General features: G+C 45.0%; 1 protein-coding gene and 1 long non-coding RNA gene across 4 annotated transcripts in view; one reads left to right on the top strand and one right to left on the bottom strand.

Annotated features, from left to right (window-relative positions):
* LOC105510180 overlaps positions 1–4057 on the bottom strand; it is a 33856-nt gene extending 29799 nt beyond the window's left edge. The window contains exon 1 of the long non-coding RNA XR_001001533.1: positions 3876–4057. This is a non-coding gene — a long non-coding RNA (uncharacterized LOC105510180). The remainder of the gene's footprint in view (positions 1–3875) is intronic.
* A 117-nt stretch (positions 4058–4174) lies between these two features.
* PIWIL2 (piwi-like RNA-mediated gene silencing 2) overlaps positions 4175–10925 on the top strand; it is an 87118-nt gene continuing 80367 nt past the window's right edge. For 2 of the 3 annotated variants that reach the window (XM_011939827.1, XM_011939829.1), the window contains exons 1-4: positions 4175–4286; positions 8515–8760; positions 10267–10354; positions 10518–10656. In XM_011939827.1, the coding sequence (XP_011795217.1) occupies positions 8563–8760; positions 10267–10354; positions 10518–10656 (425 nt within the window). In that variant the 5' untranslated portion in view covers positions 4175–4286; positions 8515–8562. The other variant, XM_011939828.1, reaches the window with a different exon arrangement.

Raw genomic sequence — 10925 nt, forward strand, 5'->3', positions numbered from 1 at the left:
TTAGTAGAGACGGGGTTTCACCGTGTTAGCCAGGATGGTCTCGATCTCCTGACCTCGTGATCCGCCCGTCTCGGCCTCCCAAAGTGCTGGGACTACAGGCTTGAGCCACCGCGCCCGGCCAAAAAAATCTTAAAAAAAAAAAAACAAAAAACAAAAAAACAAACTTTTATTATCTGATTTACTTATGTGCTGTTCCAATTAAAGGAGAATACAGTTTGTCGTGTGAGATTAAAAGTCCATATTCTTGGTCACCCTGTAGGTTTTGGCTGCAACTCCTTGGTCTCTATACCTCGTCTTCCTTCTCCTTACCAAGGGTTTTTTTTTTTTGAGACGGAATCTCGCTCTGTTGCCCTGGCTGGAGTGCAGTGATACAATCTCGGCCCACAGCAACCTCCGCCTCCTGGGTTCAAGTGATTCTCCTGCCTCAGCCTCCTGAATAGCTGGGACTACAGGCGCCTGCTACCATGCCCAGCTAACTTTTGTATTTTTAGTAGAGCTGGGATTTCACCACATTGGGCAGGCTGGTCTCGAACTCCTGATCTCAGGTGATCTGCCCACCTCGGCCTCCCAAAGTGCTGGGATTACAGGTGTGAGCCACTGTTCTCGACCCTTACCAAGCATTTTAGGTGGCCAAATGCTTACCAGAGGTAAATGACTACATATAAAATATTGTTGAGATTTTCTGATGAAGTTTGAAAGTCTCCTTTAGACCAGTGGTTCTCATTCACAATGAATTCGCCCCCAGGGGACATTTGGCAATGTCTGACATGTTTTTGATGGTCACAACTGGGGAAGGGTGGTCCTTCCTATATAGTGGATAGAGGCTGGGGATGCTCCTGAACATCCTATAAAATATACAGGACAGGCCGGGCGCGGTGGCTCACGCCTGTAATCCCAGCACTTTGGGAGGCCAAGGCGAGCGAATCATGAAGTCAGGACTCCGAGACCAGCCTGGCCAACATGGTGAAACCTCATCTCTACTAAAGATACATATAAATTAGCCGGGCATGGTAGCGAGTGCCTGCAAACCCGCTACTCAGGAGACTGAGGCCGGAGAATCGCTTGAACCTGGGAGGCGGAGCTTGCAGTGAGCCGACATCTCGCCATTGCACCCCAGCCTGGGCAACACAGTGAGACTCCGTCTCAAAAAACAAAACAAAACAAAACAAAACAAAAACATGACAGCACCCCCTTCCCTGCCCAACAACAAAGAATTATCTGGTCCAAAATACCAATAGTGCTAAGGTTGAGAAACCCTGTAAAGTAAAGAATGAGCCAGTGAGCTTCCAGCCATGGAAGGGGTGCTATTTCTCTCTCTCTCTTTTTAATTTCCTTTTACACAGAAATACCATAAGATTTAACAAAAACAAAAACATTATAAGGATTCCAATTATATGACATTCTAGAAAAAGCAAAACTATGATGACAGTAGAAAGTTCGGCGCTTGCCAGGGGCTGGGGGAGGGAGGGTTGACTAGGCAGAACACAGAGGATTTTTAGGGCAGTGCCACGACTCTGTATATTATTGCACTGGTGGATACATGTCATTATATACTTGTCAAGACTCATAGAATGCACAGTACCAAGAGGGAACCCCAATGTGAAGCACAGACTTGGGGTGATAGCGATGTGTCTGTGCAGGTTCATTGATTGTTCATAACAAATGTCCCACTGGGGCACTCTCTGTGTTGATACGGGGGAGTTGGAGGGGTAGGGGTGGGGAGGAGGCATCTGGGAACATTGCTTTCTCCTCAGTTTTGCCCAAATGGCGCTAAACAAATTAAGTCTATGTAAAAAAAAAAGTTAATTGGATAAACAAAACAACATTTCAGAAACATGGTGGATTTTCCACTCTGAGATGCTGAGAAAAAAGGATTTAAAAATTCACAGCTAATGTTTATAACTAAACGTGTCTTTCACTGTAAAATTCTGGAAGTTGCGTCATTGCTAAAGACCGGATTCAACTGTCAAGGCCCGGGTAGAACAGCAGTTGCCATGTTACGGCCCATGGAACACTAGTTCTGCAGGATGTTAACAGGCCTTACTTGAAGGAAAGTGGGAAAACTAGGTGTCAACAGGCCTTACTTGAAGGAAAGTGGGAAAACTAGGTGTCATTTTTTTTGTTTTTGTCTTTTTTCTCTCTTGAAGAACTGCTCAGGGCCTTCCAGAGGCTACTGTTCATCGTAAATCCCTATGGGGGTTTATTGCAGGCAGCATTTCCCAAACTTCTGTGACCACAGAACCCTTTCTTTTTAATTTAAAAAAAATTGGGGGCCGGGCGCGGTGGCTCAAGCCTGTAATCCCAGCACTTTGGGAGGCCGAGACGGGTGGATCACGAGGTCTTGCAGTGAGCTGAGATCCCGCCACTGCACTCCAGCCTGGGCGACAGAGCGAGACTCCGCCTCAAAAAAAAAAAAAAAACTGTAATTTTCTCTTAGTGTAATATATGTACTCTTTTTGCCCCTTTCATTTTTAATTAACAAATAGCAATTACATATGGTTATGTGGTACAGTATGATATTCTGATATTTGTTTACATTGTAGAATTAAACCAAATTAATTAACATATCTATCTCCTCACATACTTATCTTTTTGTGATTAGATTATGTGTGTCCTTTTTAATCAATATCCTAGGGATGGCTAATTAACAAAGTACTCTGTTAGGGAATATAATCTCCAAGATATATTATTTTGAAAGATTCTAAATAGATTTCCATGTTTCAGAAAGCTTCAACCATTTTTATGTCCAATCAACAGCAAGACTATATGGATTTTCCTTTGGTTAAATAAGTAGTGTTCATGATGTCTGGATTGGCTAGAAATACTGTACAAAGGCCACCTACACTTGCACGGATGGACAGGATATAGAAATATAGGAAATTCAATGTACCTACCCTTTGTGATGGTGCTCTTGGTTTAGATTCCCAAATAGAAGACATGTTCAGGAAATTATCTGAGGATTATTATTTCCTTACTTCAACTAGAAGATTTGCTGAATCCTGCCCCCAAAATATTGTTTCGTGTGTATACAATAAGCGTGTCATGCAAAGTTTGATCGGAGTTCCTAAAAGAACAGGGAGTTGGATCTTCATGAAGGTTACAAAACAGTTTGTATAACTATTTCTGACCGCACTTGCTACCATTAAGTATTTGCACAGGCTGGAGAATTGCTTACAACATAACATTGCAACAGTTCCAAGTTAAGAAGGTTGTGTGGTAAAGGAAGTGAAAATGTTAGATCATGGTAAACAAATACTGTCTAGGAACAGTGAAGGGGCATCGTGCCAACTGGATTCCTGAGTTGAAAATCATCCTGCTCCAATAATTTTCAGACTATCCTCATTCGAGAAGGAGAGGGAGGGCCCTTGTATGTGTGGATTAAAACAAGTCATGGGATATCTGAGACTTGGAAAAGATAAGGTTAATCCTTCTTTAGTCCTATTCCATGCAGAGCCTTTGGATGTCTCTATAGCATCCGCCAAAGCCTTCAGAAGCTTGACCTCAACCACCCTGTAAAACCTGGGTGTGGCGGAGGGATGCAGTTATTTGCCAAAATGGTTGGGAGAGGGGCAGAAATCTTTCTTTGGGTAAAATCATTCTGTAGTTGCTCAAGTAATCACTAATAATTTAATCTGCTTCCTAGAAAGTTCTTCTTGGCTCACAGATTTAGGCATCAATAAATAATAATAGGCAACATTTATCGAGGGTCGTCTTCTCCTTGTGCTAAGTATTTTACATACGTTATGTCATTATGTGTGTACGTTTCCATTCAACCCTATGAATGGGTGTTTTTAGTTTTTATCTGTTTTATGTACAAGGAAAGTGATGTGCAGAAATCATATGAACTAGGTGTTTGAATGCGCACTCGAGCTTACCGTTTCTTTTTCACCACCTGTATCGCTAATCCTCTAACTGGCAGGCATGGGGCAAGTCAATTTCAACACGCGAACCTAGGCTAAATCTGTTTATAGGAGTTGCCCCCAGAAAGGGGAGTCAGGATCCCAAATCCTAACACATTTTAACGCTGAGGCTCACAGAACTTACAGCGCTCCTTCCGCGCGAACCATCCCTGCACAGCGAACCTGCTGGAAAGGACGAGCCTCTCTTGTAGATGGGCCAATGAGATAGCTTGCTCTTGTGAACGACAGGTCGTGTGGCCAATGGGCTCAGCCCCGGCGGCCTCGAAGAGCGGAAATTGGCCCTGGAGCATGTGGGCCCTGGGGCGTGGGTTGAACGCCATCTTCTGAGGCCCGTGGAGGCGGGCGAGTAGGAGGACTCGCGCCCAGGTGAGAGGACTGGCCCCGGTTGCGGCAGGCCAGGCAGGTCAGGCAGGCCAAGGTCACACCGGGGCGGGCAGGGTGGGCTTTTGGTCAAGCACGTGGGGTGAGCCGGCCTCCCGAGCCTCTCCCCTCCCCGTTCGGGGAGGTGCTGAGGGTTGCGGGTCGGTCGCGGACGGGAAGTCGTTATTCGAGGCCCGGCGCTGAGGCCCCAGAGAAAGTGCTCAGGTGGGGGCGGCAGGGGAGGCCCAAGTGGACCTCTCATTTGGCCTGAAAGAGGAGATAGAACCCCCGGCAGGGCTGTGGCTTTGGGAAAAGGTGCTTTTCTCGGGGTGGAAAGGGGGTGGGTCTCGCCTTCGGGGTCCTTGCTTCTGGTTAGGCCCGAGTCGTGAGGCCTCTGCACGGAGCGCGCACTCAGGGATGCGAGGGAGACAGGCCCAGCCCGTCCTGGGTTCCTTTACCATTGAACCTTTCGGTCAGCCAAGTATCTGCTACCTGATCCCAGGGGAAACCCACACTGGGAGAGGGCCCTGTGAGGGAGCTACCTGAATCTATAGAAGTGATGCTGGGGGTTGAGGGAAGCCTGGACAATGAGGAAGATTCCAGGTGTCCCTTAAGGGAGGCTGTCCAGCGCTTCTGAGTATGTAGCTGTTAGCATACTCAAACATACTGAGTATGTAGCTGATTGCTTGGTATTCTTTGGGTGGTGGTGGGGAGGTGTGAGCAGAGTCCTGGCTCACCGAAAAGGGGTGTTAGCAGTTAAATATAGCCTTCAAGAAAGGGAGTCATATCTTGCATTTAGAGTGTGAAAGAGGATAGTTTAGTTCAATAAATTTTTCAGATTCTTGAACTGTCTGCACTATGATGTGGACTTAGGAATTGTGTGTTAATCTTTTCTTTAAATGTATGATTTCTCTGTAGCTAATACTTAAGACAGCTTTTTAATTTTATTTTTGTTTGTTTTGAGACGGAGTCTCACTCTGTTGCTCAGGCTGGAGTGCAGTGGCGTGATCTCTGCTCACTACAACCTCTGCCTCCTGGGTTCAAGCGATTCTCCTGCCTCTGCCTCCCGAGTAGCTGGGATTACAGGTGCACGCCACCATGCCTGGCTAATTTTTGTATTTTCAGTGGAGATGGGGTGTCACCATTTTGGTCAGGCTGGTCTCGAACCCCTGACCTTGTGATCTGCCTGCCTCGGCCTCCCAGAGTGCTGGGATTACAGGCGTGAGCCACCATGCCTGGCCAAGACAGCTTTTTGAAAGTTAAGAAGAGGCTTCTTCCAGCATTTGGGGAGGCTGAGGTAGGAGGATCACTTGAGGTCAGCAGTTTGAGACCAGCCTGGGCAACATGGTAAGATCCTGTCTCTACAAAATTTTTAAAAAATTAACTGGGTATGGGCCGGGCGCGGTGGCTCAAGCCTGTAATCCCAGCACTTTGGGAGGCCGAGATGGGCGGATCACGAGATCAGGAGATCGAGACCATCCTGGCTAACACGGTGAAACCCCGTCTCTACTAAAAAATACAAAAAAACTAGCTGGGCGAGGTGGCAGGCGCCTGTAGTCCCAGCTACTCGGGAGGCTGAGGCAGGAGAATGGCATAAACCCGGGAGGTGGAGCTTGCAGTGAGCTGAGATCAGGCCACTGCACTCCAGCCTGGGTGACAGAGCAAGACGCTGCCTCAAAAAAAAAAAAAAAAAAAAATTAGCTGGGTATGGTGGCAGGTACCTGAAGTCCTAGCTACTTGGGAGGCTGAGACAAGAGGACTGCTTGAGCACAGGAGGTTGAGACTGCAGAGAGCTAAGATCCCACCACTTCACTCAATGTGGATGACAGAGCAAGACCCTGTCTTAAAAAAAAAATCTTTTCCGTTAAGAAATATTTTTCAGGAACCAGGGGCAAGTCAGGACAATGAAAGGAGCCCCTTAAAGAGGGTGTCTTGAAATCTGTAGGTTATAAAGTGATTTTTTTTTTGAAACAGAATCTTGCTCTGTCACCTAGGCTGGAGTGCCACCATCTTGACTCACTGCAATCTCTGCCTGCTGGGTTCAAGCAATTCTGGTGCCTCAGACTCCTGAGTAGGGGGGATTACAGGCATGCACCACCACACCTGACTAATTTTTGCATTTTTAGTAGAGACAGGGTTTCACCATGTTGGCCATGCTGGTCTTGAACTCTTGACTTTAAGTGATCCACCCGCCTCCCAAAGCGCTGGAATTACAGGCATGGGCCACCACGCCCAACCTACAGGTTATGAATTGATTTTGCAGAGACCTGATGGGCTTTAGATTTGGTGGGGAAGCCAGGGAGAGCCTCACCCCTGGTAACCTGGGGGAGAGAAGGGTGTTAAATGCAACCTGTGAGACTGAGCAAGTATTGTAGGCTCGAAGCAGAAAGACTGCGTCCTCTGGAGACTTCTGGTGGAGTCTGAAAGAAGAGAGTTTAAAAAAATTTTTTTTTCTATTTTTAAATTTTTTATGGAGACAGAGTCTCACTGTGTTCCTAAGGTGCTGGCCTCAAACTCCTGGCCTCAAGTGGTCATCCCACCTAGGTCTCCCAGAGTGCTGAGATTACAGGCATGAACCACTGTACTCAGCCTGAAGGAAGAATTTTGTAAAAAAGAATTGGATAGAGATTCGGAGAAGCAACTAAACAGATCAAGGAGAAGAGGTTAGTGCAATCATAGACTGGAAAAAAGTTAGGACTCTTATGTAGGAAAGAGAGGCTAAAAACAAAGCAAAAACCTATAAATATTTACTGACAATAATTTTATGATATGGCTGTGTTAACTATGAAATTGTTTATAGGCTAGGCGCAGTAACTCATGCCTGTAATCTCAGCACTTTGGGAGACCCAGGTGAGCTGATCACCTGAGGTTGGGAGTTTGAGACCAGCGTGACCAACATAGAGAAACCCCGTCTCTACTAAAATACAAAATTAGGCAAGCGTGGTGCCGCATGCCTGTAATCCGAGCTACACGGGAGGCTGAGGCAGGAGAATTACTTGAACCCAGGAGGCAGAGGTTGTGTTGAGCTGAGATTGTGCCATTGCACTCCAGCCTGGGCAACAAGAGTGAAACTGCGTCTCAAAAAAAAAAAAAAAATAAATTGTTTATAAACCAAAGTCATCACCATACGTAAAAACTGCCTTAGCCAGGTGCGGTGGCTCACGCCTGTTATCCCAGCACTTTGGGGTGCTGAGGCAGCAAATTGCTTGAGCCCAGGTGTTTGAGACCAGACTTGGCAACATGGCAAGACCCTGTCTCTACTATACAAATTAGCTGGGTGTTGTGGTGCATGCCTGTAGTCCCAGCTACTCAGGAGATTGAGATGTAAGGGTCACTTGAGCCCAGGAGGTTGAGGCTGCATTGAGCAGTGATCATGCCACTGCACTGCAGCCTGGGCGACAGAGGGAGACCCTCCCAAAAAACTGCTTCCTTATGCAACAGCTAGTTAACTTATAGGACTGTGTTTTGTGAGAGGCTGTTTGGGTAGAAAATATAAGTTCAAGGAGGATGTGAGCCTGTAAGGCAGGGGTTCCCAACCCCCAGGCCACAGACTGGTTGGGGGGCCTGTTAGGAACTGGGCTGCACAGCACGAGGTGATGAGAGGTTGGCGAATGAGCAAAGCTTCATCTGTATTGACAGCCGCTCCCCGTGGCTCGTAGTATCACCTGAGCTCTGCCTCCTGTTGGATCACTGGTGGCATTAGATTCTCATTGTGCAAACCCTCTTGTGAACTTCACATTCGAGGGATCTAGGTTGCATGCTCCTTATGAGAGTCTAATGCCTGATGATCTGTCCCTGTCTCCCATCACCCACAGATGGGACCATCTAGTTGCGGGAAAACAAGATCAGGGCTCCCACTGATCCTACATTGTGGTGAGTTGTATAATTATTTTATTTCATTATCACAATGTAATAATAGAAATAAAGTGCACAATAAATGTAGTGCATTTGAGTCACTCTGAAACCATCCCCCTACCCCTGGGTCCAAGGAAAAATTATCTTCCAGGAAACCAGTCTATGGTGCCAAAAAGGTTGGGGACCACTGCTCTAAGGGATTGTTAATGAAGGGTGTTTAGAATATTACAGATCAGATAGAAGCCTTTGAAGTGAATATGTTGTAGAAGGCTGGGCATATTACTGGACTGACTCAAAATATTATTTTAATGCTTTGTGAGTGTGTCTTGAAGGAAAAGGAAAACAGTTGGGAACCTTAATCTTTTGAAAATGCTGGCAGGTAATTAACCAGAACAGGATCAACACACGTGTTCTCTACAGCCTTTCCATGGATCCTTTCCGACCATCATTCAGGGGCCAGTCTCCTGTCCACCCATCCCAGTACCAGGCTGTACGGATGCCAGGCTGTTGGCTACAAGCTTCTAAACCTTTGGACCCAGCTCTGGGCAGGGGAGTACCTGCAGGCAGAGGCCGTGTATTTGGAAAGCCAGAGGAGCCAAGCACACAGAGGGGGCCAGCACAAAGGGTAAGACCACTTCAGGTTGCGTAGGAGAGGCATATAGCTTACCTGTCTGCCGTCAGAGGAAGTAATGGATTACAAAGTGCTTGCAGGGCTGGGCACGGTGGCTCACGCCTGTAATCCCAGCATTTTGGGAGGCCAAGGCACGTGGATCATCTGAGGTCAGGAGTTCAAGACCAGCCTGACCAACATGGTGAAACCCCGTCTCTACTAAAAATACAGAAATTAGCCAGGTGTGGTGGTGTGCACCTATAATCCCAGCTACTCAGGAAGCTAAGGCAGGATAATTGCTTGGACCCTGGAGGCAGAGGTTGCAGTGAGCTGCGATCTTGCCACTGTTCTCCAGCCTAGGCGACAGAGCAAGACTCCATCTCAAACAACAACAACAAAGTGCTTGCAAAACTGGGAAACCCTAAACAGAAACAAGGTTGTCTTTTTTTGTTTTCTTTAACAAATAGATACATCTGGGCAGATGTTTCAAATCTAGAGTTTCTAGAGGTATGAAAAAGTACCGCGTAATGAATGCTAAATGGACTTGGTAAGTACCATAGGTCCTCTAGCTTCCAATCATCCCTCCATCCCTCCATCTGTAATTGTTAGGGCTAAAGGTACAACCTCTTGTTCTTTTCTGAATATTTAGATTTTCACCCTGGTTTTGACTTTATGATAGTAGCAGCAGTTCCTGCCTCAAAGGTAATAATACTTAACATTTGTTCATTTTGGAAGGCTCATTGCCCAGTGAACAGATCTTAAAGAAAAACAGGATCTTCAGTTATTGCTGCTGCTGTGTGAACACTTAACATGTGTATATTCTTCAATTTTTAATTATAAAGTAATTTCGAGAATAATATTTGTCTATAATTAATATGTCAAAGAGAGTTAGCAAATGTAGGAAGAACCTAATAATGAAGTTAGGATTATTTTAAGTAGAGTTTACATTGTCAAATATAATATTTTTGTAAGGAGAAAAGTTTATGATAGTAATCTTACATGTTGACTCAAATGAATTGCTTGAGTCTATACGTAGCTTTTATTCATGTCAGATCCCACTGGTATAACAGTAGTAGACATTCAAGACTGCCGTAGGAAAACAGTAGCAGGTTACCCAAACCTCTGATACGCATAAACGATCCAGCTGTTTTGGAATTTATTAACCAGTACACTTGTTCTCTCTTGCCTTGAATATGCAGGAAATAGAAAAATGGAAAAGTTAATTCTGTCCTGTTGCATTTTGTTATGCTGTTCATCAAATCAAAATGGAAAAGTTAACTCTGTTCTGTTGCATTTTGTTATACTGCATATCAAATCATGGGCTATAAGTGTAACTGTGCTTTAAGGCCTAATATCACATAGTTACAAGTATTTTTTAAAGTTTATAAAATATGTTTCTCTTTATTTTTAAAACATTTATAGAATTTGAAGATGATTTTTCTTATATAACAAGACTAAGAAAGCTCTTGTTTCTAGGGTTTTAAACTACCTCTTGGAACTTTATTCTTTGACTTTCCACAGGAGTCTGTGGGTTTGGTCTCCATGTTCAGAGGCCTGGGCATTGAAACAGTTTCTAAGACGCCTCTGAAACGGGAAATGCCTCCATCAGGTATGTGGAAAACTAACTTGAGAAATTCAGTGATATATATGATTGGTTTCTTCTAAAATCCAAATGGTTTATCTTCAGAAACATAACTGTGCTTTAAAAAAAAAAAAACTATACTTTAAAACACATTTAACTCATAGTCGTTGCTGTGGTTCGGTTCTTTCAGGTAGAGGCATTTTGGGTCGAGGCTTGTCTGCTAATCTGGTACACAAGGACAAGGAGGAACTCTCTCCCGCTTTTTGGGATCCAAAAGTGTTGGCAGCTGGGGACAGCAAGATGGCAGAGGCCTCCGTTGGTTGGAATAGGTGGGTAAAGTCACCCTCTCAGGTAACTATCAAATTCAGATGGAATATCTCTGTAAGTTCAGAGAGCAACTCTAAGAAGGGTTGTGTCATCTCATAAACAATCAATGTCTGGTTTTATATTAAAGAATGTGCATTTCCCAAGAGTAGTCAGCAGCTGTTAATACAGCTAGACATTGGAAAAGGGTAAGAAGTAGTTCTCCCTGGGCTGTTCAGAAATTCATTTGTCCTCTTAAAAAATTACCTTATTGTGGTGATTTTTTTTTTTTTTT

This window comes from Colobus angolensis, unplaced genomic scaffold, assembly GCF_000951035.1.
Source record: "Colobus angolensis palliatus isolate OR3802 unplaced genomic scaffold, Cang.pa_1.0 Scaffold184, whole genome shotgun sequence".
Lineage (NCBI taxonomy): Eukaryota > Metazoa > Chordata > Mammalia > Primates > Cercopithecidae > Colobus > Colobus angolensis.